The sequence below is a fragment of the Mustela nivalis genome, assembly GCF_964662115.1.
Source record: "Mustela nivalis genome assembly, chromosome: X".
In the NCBI taxonomy this organism is placed as follows: domain Eukaryota; kingdom Metazoa; phylum Chordata; class Mammalia; order Carnivora; family Mustelidae; genus Mustela; species Mustela nivalis.
Window position 1 is genome coordinate 56,189,444 of NC_139040.1, and position 20,223 is coordinate 56,209,666.

At 35.9% G+C, this 20,223-nt stretch overlaps 1 protein-coding gene across 6 annotated transcripts in view; it reads right to left on the reverse strand.

The window, feature by feature from the left end:
* APOOL (apolipoprotein O like) overlaps window positions 1-20,223 on the reverse strand; it is a 144,262-nt gene that overhangs the window by 19,719 nt on the left and 104,320 nt on the right. For 4 of the 6 annotated variants that reach the window (XM_082715989.1, XM_082715986.1, XM_082715987.1 and 1 more), the window contains 3 exons: window positions 19,967-20,058; window positions 13,980-14,093; window positions 13,656-13,773 (listed from right to left, as the gene is read on the reverse strand). In XM_082715989.1, coding sequence (XP_082572115.1) covers window positions 13,656-13,773; window positions 13,980-14,093; window positions 19,967-20,058 — 324 coding nt within the window. Of the gene's footprint in view, window positions 1-13,655; window positions 13,774-13,955; window positions 14,094-19,966; window positions 20,059-20,223 lie in introns of all 6 variants that reach the window. The other 2 variants (XM_082715990.1, XM_082715991.1) reach the window with 2 other exon arrangements.

Genomic DNA, 20,223 nt, shown 5'->3' on the forward strand with positions numbered 1-20,223 from the left:
GAGAATTTCAGACCAATATCACTGATGAATATAGATGCTAAGATTCTTAACAAGATCATAGCAAATAGGAGCCAACAGCACATTAAAATGATTATCCACCAAGACCAGGTAGGATTTATCCATGGGATGCAAGGGTGGGTCAACATTCACAAATCAATCAATGTGATAGAACAAATCAATAAGAGAAGAGAGAACCACATGGTCCTCTCAATCAATGCAGAAAAAAAATTTGACACAATCCAGCATCCGTTCCTGATTAAAAGGCTTAAAAATATAGGGATAGAGGGAACATTCCTGAACTTCATAAAATCTATCTATGAAAGACCCACAGTAAATATCATCCTCAATGGGAAAGAGCTCACAGCTTTCCTGTTGAGATCAGAAACACGACAAGGATGCTCACTCTCAGCACTCTTGTTCAACATAGTATTAGAAGTCCTACCAACAGCAATCATACAACAAAGAGAAATGAAAGGTATCCACATTGGCAATGAAGAAGTGAAACTCTCTCTCTTCGCAGATGATATGATTGCTTGTATGGAACACCCAAAAGACTCCACCCCCAAACTACTAGAACTCATACAGCAATTCAGTAACGTGGCAGGATACAAACTCAATGTACAGAAATCAGTGGCTTTCTTATACACTAACAATGAAAATAGAGAAAGGGAAATTAGAGAATCAATTCCATTTACTATAGCACCAAGAACCATAAGATACCTGGGAATAAACCTAACCAAAGAGGTAAAGGATCTGTACTCAATGAATTATAGAACACTCGTGAAAGAAATTGAAGACACAAAATGATGGAAGACCATTCCATGCTCTGGGATCAGAAGAATAAACATTGTTAAAATGTCTATACTGCCTAGAGCAATCTATACTTTTAATGCCATTCCGATAAAAATTCCACCAGTATTATTCAAAGAGCTGGAGCAAATAATCCTAAAATGTGTATGGAATCAGAGAAGACCTCAAATAGATAAGGAAAAGTTGAAAAACAAAAATAAAACTGGGGGCATCACGTTACCTGATTTCAAGCTTTACTACAAAGCTGTTATCACCAAGACAGCATGGTACTGGCATAAAACAGAAACATAGAACAGTGGAACAGAGTAGAGAGCCCAGATATGGGCCCTCAACTCTATGGTCAAATAATATTTGATAGGGAGGAGTCAAGATGGCAGAGAAGTAGCAGGCTGAGACTACTTCAGGTAGCAGGAGATCAGCTAGATAGCTTATCTAAAGATTGCAAACACCTACAAATCCAACGGGAGATTGAAGAGAAGAAGAACATCAATTCTAGAAACAGAAAATCAACCACTTTCTGAAAGGTAGTACTGGCGGAGAAGTGGATTGAAAGCAATGGGAAGATAGACCACAGGCGGAGGGGCCAAATCCCGGCTAGCGGCGGAGCAACGGAGCACAAAATTGGGACTTTTAAAAGTCTGTTCCGCTGAGGGACATCGCTTGAGAGGCTAAACCGGGGTGAAGCCCATGTGGGGTTACAAGAAGATCGGGGGTGTCTGAGTGTTGCAGAGCTTACAGGTATTAGAATGGGCAAGCCAGCTACAAAGACAGAGCTGAGGAGTGAGCTCTCAGCTCAGGGTTACTTTGAACCGGTCACAGGTTTGGTGAGCTAGGAGCATGGCCGGAGGCCAGGGAGACGGGAGGTACTGGGCGCTGTTCTCTGAGGGCACACTGAGGAGTGTGGCTCCGAGATCTCGGCTCCTCCAGGCCAGAGACCGGGAGGCTGCCATTTTCATTCCCATCCTCTGGAACTGTATGGAAAGCGCTCAGGGGAAAAAAGCTCCCAAAAGCGAACCCAAGCGGATCACTCAGCCCGGCCCCTGGTAAGGGCGGTGCAATTCCGAATGGGGCAAAGATACTTGCGAATCACTACAAAAGGCCCCTCCCTCGGAAGATCAACAAAAAATCCAGCCAGGACCAAGTTCACCTACCAAGGAGTACAGTTTCAATACCAAGGAGAGCAGCAGAATTCCAGAGGAGGAAAAAGCAAAGCACGGAACTCATGGCTTTCTCCCCATGATTCTTTAGTCTTGCAGTTAATTTAATTTTTTCTTCTTTTTCTATTTTATTTTCTCTTGTTTGCTAAACTTTTTTTGCTTTTACCCTTTTCTTTTTTAAGGTTTTTTAAACTAGTAAATCTAATATATATATATATATATTTTTTTTCTTTTTTATATTTTCTCTGTATTCCTTTTCTTTCTTTCTTTTTTTTTCTTTCTGAACCTCTTTTTTACCCCCTTCTCCCCTCTCACGATTTGGGATCTCTTCTGACATGGTTAAAGCATATTTTCCTGGAGTTGTTGCCACCCTTTTAGTACCTTAATTGCACCTTCATATACTCTTTTCTGGACAAAATGACAAGGCAAAAAATTCACCACAAAAAAAAGAACAATAGGCAGTACCGAAGGCTAGGGACCTAATCAGTACAGACTTTGGTAATATGTCAGATCTAGAGTTCAGAATGAAGATTCTCAATGTTCTAGCCAGGCTTGAAAAAGGCATGGAAGATATTAGGGAAACCCTCTTGAGACATATAAAAGTCCTTCCTGGAGAAATAAAATAAATAAAATCTAACCAAGTTGAAATCAAAAAAGCTATTAATGAGGTGCAATGAAATATGGAGGCTATCACTGTAAGGATGAATGAGTCAGAAGAAAGAATTAGTGATATAGGAGACCAAATGATAGAAAATAAAGAAGCTGAATAAAAGAGGGACAAAGAGCTAGTGGACCACGTGGGGAGAATTCGAGAGATAAGTGACACCATAAGATGGAACAACATTAGAATAATTGGGATTCCAGAAGAAGAAGAAAGAGAGAGGGGAGCAGAAGGTGTATTGGAGAGAATTATTGGAGAGAATTTCCCCAATATGGCAAAGGGAACAAGCATCAAAATCCAGGAGGTGCAGAGAACCCCCCTCAAAATCAATAAGAACAGGTCCACACATGGGGCGCCTGGATGGCTCAGTGGGTTAAAGCCTCTGCCTTTGGCTCAGGTCATGATCTCAGGGTCCTGAGATCGAGCCCCGCATCAGGCTCTCTGCTCGGCAGGGAGCCTGCTTCCTCCTTCTTCTCTCTCTACCTACCTCTCTGCCGACTTGTGATCTCTCTCTGTCAAATAAATAAATAAAATCTTAAAAAAAAAAAAAAAGAATAGGTCCACGCCCTGTCAACTAAAAGTAAAATTTACAAGTCTTAGTGACAAAGAAAAAAATCCTGCAAGCAGCCCGGGAAAAGAAGTCTGTAACATAAAATGGTAAAAATATTAGATTGGCAGCAGACTTATCCACAGAGACATGGCAGGCCAGAAAGAGCTGTCATCTATATCCAGCTAGGCTATCATTGAAAATAGAAGCAGAGATAAAAAGCTTACAGGACAAACAAAAACTGAAAGAATTTGCAAACACCAAACCAGTTCTACAGGAAATATTGAAAGGGGTCCTCTAAGCAATGAGAGAGCCTAAAAGTAGTAGATCAGAAAGGAACAGAAACCATATACAGTAACAGTCACCTTACAGACAATACAATGGCATTAAATTCATATCTCTCAATAGTTACCCTGAATGTGAATGGGCTAAATGCCCCAATCAAAAGACACAGGGTATCAGAATGGATAAAAAAATAAAACCCATCTATACATTGCCTACAAGTTTTAAACGCGAAGATACCTCCAGATTTAAAGTGAAGGGGTGGAAAAGAATTTACCATGCTAATGGACATCAGAAGAAAGCGGGAGTGGCAATCCTTATATAAGATCAATTAGATTTTAAGCCAAAGACTATAATAAGAGATGAGGAAGGACACTATATCATACTCAAAGGATCTGTCGAACAAGAAGATCTAAGAATTATAAATATCTATGCCCCCAACGTGGGAGCAGCCAACTATATGAACCAATTAATAACAAAATCAAAGAAACACATAAAAAATAATACAATAATAGTAGGGGGCTTTAACACTTCCCTCACTGAAATGGACAGATCATCCAAGCAAAAGATCCACAAGGAAATAAAGGCCTTAAATGACACACTGGACCAGATGGACATGACAGATATGTACAGAACATTTCATCCCAAAGCAACAGAATACACATTCTTCTCTAGTGCACATGGAACATTGTCCAGAATAGATCACATCCTCAGTCCTAAATCAGGCCTCAACAGGTATCAAAAGATTGGCATTATTCCCTGCATATGTTCAGACGACAATGCTCTGAAGCTAGAAATCAATCACAAGAGGAAATTTGGAAAGAACCCAAATACATAGAGACTAAACAGCACCCTTCTAAAGAATGAAAGGGTCAACCAAGAAATTAAAGAAGAATTGAAAAAATTCATGGAAACAAATGCTAATGAAAACACAACTGTTCAAAATCTGTGGGACACAACAAAGGCAGTCCTGAGAGGAAAATATATAGTGGTTCAAGTCCTGAGAGGAAAATATATAGTGGTTCAAGCCTTTCTCAAGAAACAAGAAAGGTCTCAGGTACACAACCTAATCCTCCACCTAAGGAACTGGAGAAAGAAGAAGAAAGAAAGCCTAAACCCAGCAGGAGAAGAGAAATCATAAAGATCAGAGCAGAAACCAATGAAATAGAAACCAAAAAAACAAGAGAACAAATCAACAAAACTAGGAGCTGGTTTTTTGAAAGAATTAATAAGATTGATAAACCCCTGCCCAGACTTATCAAAAAGAAAAGAGAAAGGACCCAAATAAATAAAATCATGAATGAAAGAGGAGAGATCAGAACTAACACCAAAGAAATACAGACAATTATAAGAACATACTATGAGCTACTCTATGCCAACAAACTGGACAATCTGGAAGAAATGGACGCACTCCTAGAGACATATAAACTACCACAACTGAACCAGGAAGAAATAAAAAGCCTGAACAGACCCATAACCAGTAAGGAGATTGAACCAGTCATCAAAATTCTCCAAACAAACAAAAACCCAGGGCCAAATGGTTTCCTGGGGTAATTCTACCAAACATTTAAAGAACTAATTCCTATTTTCCTGAAACTGTTCCAAAAAATAGAAATGGAAGGAAAACTTCCAAATTCATTTTATGAGGCCAAAATCGCCTTGATCCCAAAACCAGAAAAGGATCCCATCAAAAAAAAGAACTACATGGACGTGACGCGAAGACATTATGCTGAGTGAAATAAGTCAAGCAGAGAGAGTCAATTATCATATGGTTTCACTTATTTGTGGAGCATGACAAATAGCATGGAAGACATGGGGAGTTAGAGAGGAGAAGGGAGTTGGGGAAAATTGGAATAGGAGGTGAATCATGAGAGACTATGGACTCTGAAAAACAATCTGAGGGGTTTGAAGTGGCGGGGGAGGGAGGTTGGGGTACCAAGTAGTGGGTATTAGAGAGGGCATGGATTGCATGGAGCACTGGGGGTGGTGAAAAAATAATGAATACTGTTATGCTTAAAATAAATGAATTAATATTAAAAAAAAGAGAGAACTACAGACCAATATCCTTGATGAACACAGATGCGAAAATTCTCACCAAAATACTAGTCAATAGGATTCAACGGTACATTAAAAGGATTATTCACCACTACCAAGTGGGATTTATTCCAGGGCTGCAAGGTTGGTTGAACATTTGCAAATCAATCAATGTGATACAACACATTAATAAAAGAAAGAACAAGAACCATATGATACTCTCAAACAACGCTGAAAAAGCATTTGACAAAGTACAGCATCCCTTCCTGATGAAAACTCTTTTAAGTGTAGGCATAGAGGGCACATACCTCAATATTATCAAAGCCATCTATGAAATACCCACTGCAAATATCATTCTCAATGGAGAAAAATTGAAAGCTTTTCCGCTAAGGTCAGGAACACGGCAGGGATGTCCATTATCACCACTGCTATTCAACATAGTACTAGAAGTCCTAGCCTCAGCAATCAGACAACAAAAGGAAATTAAATCATCGAAATCAGCAAAGAAGAAGTCAAACTATCACTCTTCACAGATGATTAGATACTTTATGTGGAAAACTCAAAAGACTCCACTCCAAAACTGCTAGAACCTGTACAGGAATTCAGTAAAGTGTCAGGATATAAAATCAATGCACAGAAATCAGTTGCATTTCTCTACACCAGCAACAAGACAGAAGAAAGAGAACTTAAGGGGTAAATCCCATTTACAACTGCACCCAAAACTATAAAATATCTAGGAATAAACCTAACCAAAGAGGCTAAGAATGTATACTCAGAAAACTATAAAGTACTCATGAAAGAAATTGAGGAAGACACAAAGAAATGGAAAAATATTCCATGCTCCTGGATAGGAAGAATAAATATTGTGAAAACGTCTATGCTACCTAAAGGAACGTACACATTTAATGCAATTCCTATCAAAGTACCATCCATTTGCTTCAAAGAAATGGAACAACTAATTCTAAACTTTATACGGAACCAGAAAAGACCTCGAATAGCCAAAGGAATATTGAAAAAGAAAGCCAAAATTGGGGGCATCACAATTCCGGACTTCAAGCTCTATTACAAAGCTGTCATCATCAAGACAGCATGGTACTGGCACAAAAACAGACACAGATCAATGCAACAGAATAGAGATCCCAGAAATAGACCCTCAACTCTATGGTCAACTAATCTTCAACAAAGCAGGAAAGAATGTCCAATGGAAAAAGGACAGCCTCTTCAATAAATGGTTTTGGGAAAATAGGACAGCCACATGCAGAGAAATGAAATTGGACCATTTCCTTACACCACACAGAAAAATGGAATCAAAATGGATGAAGGACCTCAATGTGAGAAAAGAATCCATCAGAATCCTTGAAGAGAACACAGATAGCAACCTCTTTGACCTCAGCCGCAGCAACATCTTCCTAGGAACATCGCCAAAGGCAAGAGAAACAAGGGCAAAAATGAACTATTGGGACTTCGTCAAGATAAAAGGCTTTTGCACAGCAAAGGAAACAGTTAACAAAACCAAAAGACAACTCACAGAATGGGAGAAGATATTTGCAAACGATATATCAGATAAAGGGCTAGTGTCCAAAATCTATAAAGAACTTAGCAAACTCAACACCCAAAGAACAAATAATCCAATCAAGAAATGGGCAGAAGACATGAACAGACATTTCTGCAAAGAAGACATCCAGATGGCCAACAGACACATGAAAAAGTGCTCCATATCACTCGGCATCAGGGAAATACAAATCAAAACTACAATGAGATATGAACAGACTCTTCTCCAATGAAGACATAAAAATGGCTATCAGATACATGAAAAAATGTTCATCATCACTAGCCATCAGGGAGATTCAAATTAAAACCACATTGAGATACCACCTTACACCAGTTAGAATGGCCAAAATTAGCAAGACAGGAAACAACATGTGTTGGAGAGGATGTGGAGAAAGGGGAACCCTCTTCCACTGTTGGTGGGAATGCAAGTTGCTGCAGCCACTTTGTAACAGTGTGGACATTCCTCAAGAAATTAAAAATAGAGCTTCCCTATGATCCTACAGTTGCACTACTGAGTATTTACCCCAAAGATTCAGATGTAATGAAAAGAAGGGCCATCTGTACCCCAATGTTTATAGCAGCAATGGCCACGGTTTCCCAACTGTGGAAAGAACCAAGATGCCCTTCAACGGACGAATGGATAAGGAAGATGGGGTCCATACACACTATGGAGTATTATGTCTCCATCAGAAAGGATGAATACCCAACTTTTGTAGCAACAAAGATGGGACTGGAAGAGATTATGCTGAGTGAAATAAGTCAAGCAGAGAGAGTCAATTATCATATGGTTTCACTTCTTTGTGGAGCATAACAAATAGCATGGAGGACAAGGGGAGATGGAGAGGAGAAGGGAGTTGAGGGAAATTGGAAGGGGAGATCAACCATGAGAGACTATGGACTCTGAAAAACAATCTCAGGATTTTGAAGGGGCGGGGGGTGGGAGGTTGGGGGAACCAGGTGGTGGGTATTAGAGAGGGCACGGATTGCATGGAGCACTGGGTTTAGTGCAAAAACAATAATACTGTTACGCTGAAAAGAAATAAAAAATTTAAAAAAAAATGAAAATAAGGGGATGAAGAAATATCTCTTATGTTAATGGATGTCAAAAGAAAGCCAGAATAGCCATACATTTATCAGACCAACTAGATTTTAAAGCAAAGACTGTAACAAGAAGAAGGGTTTTATATCAAAATTAAAGGGTCTATCCATCAAGAAGATCTAACAATTATAAATATTTATACCTCCAAATGGAGAGCATGCAAATATTTAAATCAATTAATAACAAAAACACCGAATCTCACTGATAATAAAATAATAATAGCTGGGGACATTAACACTCCACTTACAGCAATGGACTGATCACCTAAGAAGAAAATCAATAAAGAAAAAATGGTTCTGAATGAAACACTAGACTGATGGGCTAAACAGATATATTCAGAACATTTCATCCTAAAGCAGCAAAATACACAAATTCTTTTCAAGTATACACAGAATATTTTCCAGAACAGATCACACACTGGATCAAAAATCAGGCTTCAACAAGTACAAAAAGATTGAGATCACACTATGCATAGCTTCAGAACACAACACAATGAAACTTGAAGTCAATCACGAGAAAAAATTTGGAAAGACAACAAATACATCAAGGTTAAAGAACATCCTATTAAAGAATGGCTTAGCCAGGAAATTAAAGATGAAATTTAAAAAAGGAAAACACGACAGCCCAAAACATTTCAGATGCAGTAAAGGTGGTCCTAAGAGGGAAGTATAATATAGCAATACAGGCCTACCTAAGGAAGGAACAAAATTCTCAAATGTATAACCTAATCTTATACATAAAGGGGCTAGGAAAGGAACAGCAAATAACTCATAAAGCCAGAAGAAGAAGGGAAATAATAAAGATTAGACCAGAAATAAACATTATTCTGATAAATAAACGTTATACAGATCAATGAAACTAAGAGCTGGTACTTTGAAAGAAGTAATAACATTGATAAACCGTAGCCAGACTTATCAAAAAGAAAAAAGAAAATGACTGAAATAAACAAAATCATGAATGAGGGAGGAGAGATCACAACCAACACAAAAAATATAAACAATTTCAAGAGAGTAATGAAAAATTATATGCCAACACGACATCTGGGAAATCTGGGAAATCTGGAAGACATGAACAAATAATTAGAAACATACAAAATACCAAAACTGAAACAAGAACAATTAGAAAATTTGAACAGACTCATAGCCAGCAAACAAACTGAATCAGCAATTAGAAGTTTCCCAGCAAACAAAATGCAGAGCCAGATGTCTTCCCAGCAGATTTATACCAGATATTTAAAGTAGAGTTAATATATATTCTTCTCAAACCATTCCAAAAAAACAGAAATGGAAGGAATACTTCCAAACATTCTACAAGGCCAGCATTTCCTTGATTCCCAAACCAGACAAAGACCCCACCAAAAAGGAGAATTACTGCCAATATTCCTGATGAACATGGATGCAGAAATTCTCAATAAGATGCTAGCAATTCACATCCAGCAGTATATTAAAAGAATTATTCACCACAATCATGTGGGATTTATTTCTAGGCTTCAGGGGTGTTCAACAATAGCAAAACAATCAATGCAATATACCACTTTAATAAAAGAAAGGATAAGAACCATATGATCTTCTCAATAGATGTAGAAAAAGCATTTCACAAAATGCAGAATCAATTTTTGATAAAAACCCTCTACCATGTAGGAAGGGGGCAACATACTTCAGTATCATAAAAGCAGTATACAAAAGACCCACAGCCAATATCATCGTCAGTAGGGAAATACTGAGAGCTTTTCCTTTACAGTCAGGAGACAGAAATGTCCAGTCTCACAATTGCTATTTAACATAGTTACTGGAAGTCAGCCTCAGCAGTCAGAAAACAAAAAGAAATAAAAAGCATTCAAATCGGCAAAGAAGAGTCAAACTTTCACTATTTGCAGAGGACATGACACTCTGTGCAGAAAACCCAAAAGATTCCACCAAAATATTAGTAGAACTAATACATCAATTCAGCAATGACACATTATAAAATCAATGTACAGAAATCTGCTGCATTTCTGTAATCCAATTATGAAGCAGCAGAAAGACAAATAAAGCAATCAGTCCCACTTATAATTGCAAAAAAAACCGTAAGATTCCTAGGAATAAACCTAACCAAAGAGGTAAAAAATACCCTGAAAACTACAGAACACTTATGAAAGAACTGAAAAGGAGAGAAAGAAGTGGAAAAACATTCCATGCTCAAGGACTTGAAGAACAAACATTTGAAAAATGTCTATAGTACTGAAAGCAATCTGCACATTTAAGTCAATCTCTATCAAAACACCACCAGTATTTTTCACAGAGCTAGAACAAATAATCCTAAAATTTGTATGGAAACACAAAACACTCAAAATAGCAAAAGCAATCCTGAAAAAGAAGAGCAAAGCTGGAGACCTCATAATTCCAGACTTTAAATTATATTACAAAGTTGTAGTCATCAAGACAGTATGGTACTGACACAAAAACAGATCTGAAGATCAGTGGAACAGAAAAGAAAACCAAGAAATGGACCAACAACTATATGGTCAATTAATCTTGACAAAGCAAGAATATCCAATGGAAAAAAGTCTCGGGGTGCCTGGGTGGCTCAGTTAGTTGGGTGTCCAACTCTTGATTTTGGCGCAGGTTATGATCTCAGGGTCATGGTATCAAGCCCTGTGTCAGGCTCCATGTGTAGGCCCTGCTTAAGATTCTCTCTCTCCTTTTCCCCTTCCTCCCTGCTAGTGTTCCCACTCAAAAAAAAAAAAAAAGTCTCTTCAAGAAGTGATGCTGGGAAAACTGGGCAGCCATATGCAGAAGAATGACAGGACTAGTTTCTTACACCATACATAAAAATAAACCCGAAATAAAGACCTAAACCTAAGACAGAAAACCATCAAATTCCTAGAGGAGAACACAGCAGAAACCTCTTTGACCTGGCTATAGTAACTTATTATCAGACACTTCTCCAGAGGCAAGGGAAACAAAAGCAGAAATGAACTACAGGGACTTCCTCAAGATAAAAAACTTCTGCACAGCAAAGGAAACAATCACGAAAACTAAAATGCAGCCTTCAGAATCAGAGAAGATAGCTGCAAATAACATACCTGATGAAAGTTTAGTATCCAAAATCTATAAAGAAATATCCAACTCAACACCCAAAAAACAAACAACACAGTTAAGAAATGGGCAGAAGACATGAATAAACATGTTTCCAAAGAAGACATACAGATGGCTAACAGGCACATGAAAAGATACTCAACATCACTCATCATCAGGGAAATACAAATCAAAACACAATGAAGTACTACTTCAGACCTGTCAGAATCGCTAACTTTAAGAACACAGGAAACAACAGATGTCGGCAAGGATGTGGAAAAGGTGGAACCATGTTACATTATTGGTGGGAATCCAAACTGATGCAGCCATTCTGGAAAATAGTATGGAGGTTCCTCACCAAATTAAAAACAGAGCTACCCACAACCCAGCAATTGCACTACTAGGAATTTACCTACCAATACAAATACCACTACTAGGTATTAGCCCAAAGAATACAAAAGTACAGATTTGAAGGGGTACATGCACCACAATGGTTTTTTTTTTCTTTTCTTTTTTTTTTTCACCACAATGTTTTTAACAGCATTATCGGTGGCAGTCAAAACATGAAAATAGCCCAAATGTCCATCGATACACACACATACATACACATACACACACATCTCCTTTACATATAATCTATCTAATCTATCTATATCTGCATGGATGCAAGAAAAAAAAAAAGAAAATAGAGGGACAAGCCAAGAAACAGACTCTTAACTCCTGAGGACAAACTGATGGTTACCAGAGGGGAGGTTGGTGAGGGATTGGTGAAAGAGCTGTTCGGGATTAAGGAGTATACTTGTTTTGATGAGCACAGGGTGTTCTATGGCAGAGCTGAATCACTGTGTTGTACACCTGAAACTAATACAACACTGTATGCTAACTGTACCAGAATTGAAAATAAATAATAAAAAAGTAAATACTGTAAACCATCATATTAGAAATGAGAGGTGACAGGAGAACACTGTAAAACTCCTACCAGGTTTGTTAGTCAGTGACAAGTTTTGTAAAAATTAAAATAGGGGAGAAATTAGAGACTAAACTCTGATTTTAACCTACCTAGTTATATATATTGTATACAGATATTGTATATATAGTGTATATATATTGTATATAGATATACTGCATATATCAGATATCTATATTGTATATAGGTAACCTATATACAATAGAAAGAGCTTGGACTTTGGTATTTGAAAAAGCTAGGCTATGAATACATCTCTACTCCTCATGACTTTGAGCAAGTTACTTAAGCTTCCTGAGTCTCAAGCTGTTCATTGTGCAATGATTATAATTACATATGCAGAAGAGTTGTTTGTTTTGTTTTGCCTTTTGGGTGAGAATTGAATAACACAGGATATATTTATAACTCTTTTTTTTTTTCCACGGGGCAGAACCTTTATTGCTGAACATAAAATACCCACCAGGGAGCCCGGCTGGAGTCCTGGGGGTAGTGGGGGGGAGGGGGGAGTTGCATGGCACAGCTGCTCTCACACCCACAGTGGGCCCAGGCCTGGCGCGGAGCCCTGCCTGGCCCCCCTCCAGGCTGGAGGTTGGGACGCATCCTGGGTGCTAGGCTGAGGGCGCAGGGAGGGGCTGGGAGGAAGGCGGGTGTGCAGAGGGGCTGGCTGGGCAGGGCCCGGCCCAAGGACTAGGTGTATTTATAATTCTTAATACCACAGTAGCGCTCTGTAAAGGGCAGATATTATCATTATTTTCTACTTCCTTATCTCTGAATTGGTCTTATTTCCTTTGCAGTAAAACAATGGGTAGTACCATTCACATTGTACAGACAGATAATCCGGTGTAACCTAGTGACTGCTGAATTTCTGTGAATACACTCCTAAAATGGTATTAAACACTGTTATCTTCTCAATGATTACAATAAAACTATGGGAATATTTGCCTAGAAAGTATAACTGTCACTATTTGGTCTCATAAAGTACAAACTGCCAGTATCTAATATTAAAAAAAAGTTATTAGTATTATTATTGGTGTTATTTTATTATTTCATGCTGAATGTTCTCCTAGTAGCTAAACTAAATATAAGTGATGGTGGAAACTAAGACTGATAGGGGTAAATAGCACAAGAAATGGAAAGATAATATTTCTTCTATGTAGATATGACTCACACTATAGAACCTAGAAAGGCACACTTTCCGCCACCTAATTGCAAAGCTCACATTTATAAAGTGATATTAAATGCTTCACTCACCCAACCCACCAGTGCTACTTCACACTCCTATATGCAAAGATTGGTACTATGAACAATATGGCAATTAGAAAAAGTCCCAAGTATACCAGTATCTCATAATCTAAAAAGATATATAGACTACAGATATGAGAAAGAAAAAACATTTATAAAGAAAGCACTTACATAAGTTCAAACTATACCTAATAATACTACAAAATTACTTAGGAAAAGAATGAAAATAAAATTGAATTATTTCAAACTAACCTGAGGTGGATTCTGATTTTGTCTTTGTTTCAGAGCTGAGTTCTGCTGGCAAGGAAACTGAGTATTTCAGGCTGTCAGTTGTTTTTGCAGGTATTTCTAGTGTAGCAGAATTTCCTAGCTGTTTACCAAAAAGATTTTTCCTTCATAAGTAAATCATTTTGCCAAAACAATAAAACATCCTAAAAACGTATAGTATACAAATATACTATGTCCTTCATCTCCTTTCATTTTCTTGACCTCTGTCAGTGACTCCTATTATAAGCCAATCCCTCACCCCAACCAATGAAACTCAATGTCTACCTTTTTGGTCCATTTAAACTCTACCTTAGATTTTTCTTTAGGTTTAGGAAGTGATTCTTCTTTGTTGCTTTTTGTCCGCAATGATTTAACTGCTCCATAAATTTGCTGGCTTACAGTATATGCCTTTTCCCCAGTTACCTAATTAAAACAAGAAATGAATCAAATAAGATGTATTTTTAAAAGTCAAAATAACAAATATCAGAAAAATTATGTCAGGAATTTTATGTGAACACTCAGGTCAGAATCAATAATAAAGATATAAATCTTTAGATCATGTAACAGAAAACCCCATTTTTTTTCAATCTTATATGAAAAATCATTTGCCTCATGTAAAAGGCTAAAAAATGTAGAGCTGAGACAACACCAAGAGTGAATCCTAAAGTAAACTATGAATTTGGGTGATGATGTGTCAACGTAGGCTTATCAATTGCAACAAATGTACCATTCTAATGGGGGATGTGGAAAACAGACACGGATAATGGAGGATGCTAAGCATATGTGCACAGGAAATCTTTGTACCTTCTGCTTAATTTTGTTGTGAACCTAAAACTGCTCTTAGAAAAATAAATTCTTAAAAATGTATAGTTTGCATTCCCACTGCAACATGTGAATTTAAAACTATGCCTATTTAACAGAAGTTTGGGAAAGACAGCTTGAGATAATAAACTAAGAAAATAAGATTCTAAGATGCTACAAAGTTAATACTTTTGTTCAAATTTTTATGGTGCTTTCCCCTGTCATAATGTATTAATGCATTTCTCCACAGAATAATATTCTCTTTTGGTAGAAACATAAAATACAAAATGAACTACAAACACACCAAAGCAGAGGCAAGGATGGTGAGTGACTTCCTAAAGCTGCTGTTACTTTCAGATTTCTTTCCCTTTAAAAATCTCCTGATTCCTTCCTTCTATTCTTTCCCCATCCTTTTGTTCCCTATGGCTAAAGTAATTTCAATAGCTATGACTTTTCAAGTTTTAAAGAGGTTTTGGAAGCTTTTCAGGATTATACTTTTTATAAACATGAACTTAAAAATTTTTTAAAACTGTGACTTTCTTGTTTAAAATAGAATGTTTTTTTGCTAAGTATATACTTACACTTAAGAAAAATAAATCAATCCACTAATATAAAGTCTTCTTCCTCCCCAAAATGTAACTTTGGTCACAGCTGTGTGGCTATCGTCCCTGAGATTTTCCTCTCATATGTGCATTAGATACATACAGACAATATATTAGAACAAATGGAATGTTGATATCTATTTGGATCTACCAAAAAGGATGAGGTAGATTTTAGATTTATATGCACTGATATGGATTTCCATGATGAACCACTAAATTGAAAAGGCAAGATTAGAGAACAGATTATACTCTACAATCTCAATTATGTTTTAAATTAAATTTTATTTTTTATTTTTTTTTAAGAATTTATTTATTTTTTTGACAGACAGAGATCACAAGCAGGCAGAGAGGTAGGCAGGGAGAGAGGAGGAAGCAGGCTCCCTGCCAAGGAGAGAGCCAGTCGCGGTCTGGATCCCAGACCCCGGGACCACGACTGGAGCCAAAGGCAGAGGCTTTAACCCACTGAGCCACCGAGGCCCCCCTTAAATTTTAAAATAAACCACACACATATACACTTAGCTTGTTTCCTTTTTTCAAAATACAAATAGGATCACACTATACATATCGATATTTTAAAAACTCAGCAATTTGTCAGAGATGTTTCCATATCAGTTTATATACCTGTAGATCTGCTTCTTTTATAATAGCTACATAGTAAGTATTCACAATGAATATACCACAGTTAGTTTAATAAATTCCCTATGTTGGGGAATATGGGATTTTTTTTTTTTTTGGACAATTATAAGCATGCTGTGATTAGCATTCTTACACATAAAACTGGGACCACAAATCTTTGTGGTGTTTCCTGGATGTGAAATATCTGGATTAAAGATTATATGCATTTTAATTTTTTATAATATTGACACATTGCCTCCATAAAGTCAGCGATATAATGTAGTAATTTATACGCCCAACAAAAATGTTTTACTACCCCATTTACCAGAAGCAGTATTATTATGAGTCTTTTAAATCTTTATCAAAGTGAAAGACTCAAAGCCAATCTCTAAATGATCTTTAAATTTGCATTTGATTGCTGATAAAGTTAAGAATATTTCATTTATTAGGCCATTTATGTTTCTTATTTTGTGCATTGCTTGTGTATTACTGTCTTCATTTTTTCTTTTCTTTTTCTTTTTTTTTACTTTCTTCATTTTCTTAGAGGACATTTATCTTTTTCCTATCAATTTATAGGAGTTCTTAATATAGAAAGGCCATTATTTATTCCTTTGTTATAGATGTTGCAAATATTTTTCCCAGTTTTGTATTTTCCATTAACTTTGTATATATTATATTGTGATCAGAAGAAATACATTTATTTTGATGTAGTAAAATGCATTAATTTTTTTTGATGGCTTCTGGATTTTAAGAGGGTCTTTTCTATCTCAACATCACTGAAATATTTATCTTCTTTCTTCTAATATTTTTACAGTATTATATTTTATGATCTTTAGTCCACCTGGAATTTATTTTTGCATGATAACTGATAAAGGTCTAAGATGTTTATCAAAAAAGCTAATTATTCCAACACATGTCTAAAATAACCAATCCATCCTTTCTTTACACACTGATCTGAAATGCCACCTTTACTATACCCTACCCCTATCCCACAATGTATACAAAGACATACTTGATATATTTGTTTTTGGACGTTCTCTTGGGTTTTTTTTTGGGGGCGGGGGGTCTATTTTATTGTCTATGCTAGCACAGTTACCAGTACATGGTATATGGTCAACATATACTGGTTGAATGAATGTCATACTCCCTACAAATCCAGGAATTCTGTAAGAACCAAATTAAATTTCTAAATTTGGGAATATATGCCATATTCCAATATTCAGTCCTTTCATCTAGAAACTAGATATGTCTCTAAATGTATTTAAAGTTGTAAAAATGCCTTTCAGTAAAGTTTAGTAGTTTTAAATAAATATGTCTTAGAACATTATTTGACAAGTTTATTCCTAGATATTTTATAGTTTTCAAAGACAGATTACTTGAGGTTCTTTATGTAAGTTAATAATGAAAACAGTGTGAGGAAAATCATAAAAAGCAAAAAGTAATCCCATCTTGAAGTACATTTCCAAAATGGTGAATAACTGGAGTGTAACTTCTATTTTTTAAAGACCTTTCTGGACTATCATTTTGTGATTTTTTTTTTATGTCATAGACCTCAGAGGATTTCCTAAGAGTATGGGCCCTTTCCTTAAGAAAAATACCCATATAGCAGACAAGCTCTTACCTGATACCCTTTGAAGAGATTTGTCTGATTAACTAAAGATGTCTTAAAACTGTATAATAAATAAATGTTCATAGAATGCTGAGTATTCATCGATAGTAGGTACTCTCAAATATGTCTAAGTATTGTCTTTCACAAGTGATATGTACACTTACCAAGAATCAGTTGTATTTATTTCTAAGTCTCTATATCCATTTTACTATAACTTAAAAAATTAAAATATAACATAATAGGATGAAATATGAGTGTGAAAAGAACTGTTGCCTACAGGAAAATTAAGTTAAATGCTTTGTAAAGCCTAAAAAAAATGACTTACCTAAATTAATTAATTATTAATTAATTAAAATAATCACTCAAATTAGAGGTAGGCAAAGTCAACTGTTAAAGGCTGGAAGAAATAATAACAATTTAAGAGGATTCTGCACTCATATTATTTTAAAAATGTTTTCAGTGTTCATTCTATTTTAAGGAGATCTAAACTGAAAACAGCAGAAGACATAAATGGCTAACCATAAGACAGATGTTATGGATCTTCAACTAGGAGACCCATACTCATAGAAAATACCTACTTCAAAAGAGAGAAAACCAGACACACATTTGTTATAATTTGAAATAAAATATTTAAGGTCTGTATTCATGATTTTTAAAATCTTTCTACTTTAACATTTTTAATTAATTGGTAACTACTGGTCCCAACAATATCAAATTAGAAGGCATCTATTCTATATATAAAATTTTTCATAGTTTTGGGTGGTGGAGTCACTCTGAAGTTTATCATTGATCTCAGGTTAAGAATCCATGTTATATATATATTAGAATCCATCAGTTATTACACATGACATTGTTTGATGCCAGTCAAAGAAAAAGCAAGGGTCTCTAGAAGTTTCAGAAACAATAAGTATTTAACCATAGAATAACTTTCAGGAAATCATACTAATATCTTTTATCATAGAAATTTTTATTTGAAGTTCATGAATTCCTTTATTTTCCTTCTGTCAGAGTAAAATTAAGTTTAATACTTTATTCTTAAAATTAAAAAAAAGATGTGGGGCGCCTGGGTGGCTCAGTGGGTTAAAGCCTATGCCTTCAGCTCAGGTCATGATCCTAGGGTCCTGGGATCGAGCCCCACATTGGGTTCTCTTCTCATCAGGGAGCCTGCTTCCTCCTCTCTCTCTGCCTGCCTCTCTGCCTGCTTGTGATCTCTGCCTGTCAAATCAATAAATAAAATCTTTTAAAAAAATTAAGATACATACTACAAAGTTATCCTGTTATTATGAAACTGTATCTGCCTATTCACCCATCTATCTATCTCTATATACACATAAAGAAAGGTCTCAACAACATTTTACCAAATGTTAACACTGATATTTTTCTGGATAAAAAAATTCCAGGTGGTTAATTGTTTTTTCTTTCCTATACTTTTCTATAATGCTTAAATCATTTAAGGACAAGTAGTAACGAATTTTATTTAAAAAACATTAAGGCATTACTCTAAACAAACCAAAAGATTCAGTGGCAACATTACACACTGAGAAGAGAAATGGACAGGGAAGCAGGATACCTGAAACTAAATAGAACCCTGGACAAATCAGTCACTGTGAAACTTTCCTGGGCCACAGTTTTCTCATCAGTAAATGAGAAAATTGAGGAAGTTGAATGTAATAAGTGCACAAGTTTCTTTCAGCATGAATAGGATATGAATTTAAGTTGTTAATTCCTATATAAGAAAGATTTATAAAGTTTATCATTTATAAGTTTATCATTTTGGATCAAGTGTCTCAACTATAACAAGATTTAATGAATAATGCTCTCTTTGCTATAAACTTTTATACATTGATCACTTTACAAACTACATAGAGCACCATATCCTTGTCATTCTTAAAATACTGAGTAGACAGTTTATATCAATAATTAAGGAAATGTAGTAGCGAGAACACAAGTACAGGAAATTCTTCTGGTAACACTACATAATGCTTCAAGTGTGAGGAAGAAATGTTAAATGTTGGTAATTAAGGAAAGAAGGAAAGGAAGAAAATACCGCATCACCCAAAGCTCTCCTTCTTAATCTAAATATGAATTAGAAGTAATATACTGGCCCAAACTGTTCAAATCATTGGGAGAATGTTTGGATTTGCAGGTAAGCTCACAAGAAAAAGCCAAAAAGCTGTTAATACAGACTCATGGAAAATGTTACTTAGTTCTAGGTGGTATCAAAATTGAATTTGTATATGATTTTATTTTTTACCTTCAGAAGCCTCTGTCATCTACCAATTAGCTGATTCTTATACTAATCTAATGAACTGACAGCAGCCAACAGGTATAATTTTCTGTTAATTAAAAGCTGATTTTCACATAGTTCAGCAATGGAGTGGCATTTCCCCCCATAAATTCTAATTCAGTATCTCTAAACTGAATCTTAAAAGCAGCATTAATATCACCGAATTATATTTAAACAAATTAATCCTATTTATTTGTGATGATCATGTAATTAAGAATGGCATTTACCATCCTGAAATGAATGCGATTTTGCCAAAGTAAGAGCTGATGCTCACTATATTTCTCTGAAAATTAAAGTTGAAGATACTTAGGGCATTTAAGTATTGTCACTGTAAGGGTTTAAATAAATATTGAAATGTAGCTATCACTTCAAAGGAACTTACCTTTGCAATTATTACTGACTGAACTGGGTAGCAAACAGTTGCTCCTAAAGTGGCCAGCCCCAGTGGATAAGCAATTTTCTTAAACCTAGAACCTATGAAATTCAAACAAACTATTAAACTCCAAACAGATTCTAGCAGAGACCTGATGGTTTAATAACTTTAATGTTCTCTTTGTTCCTCTTCAAGTCATTACCCTATGTCAATTTGTTCTTTAGATAATAATACTAATCAAAATGGTAGCTAAAATATTTTTAAGG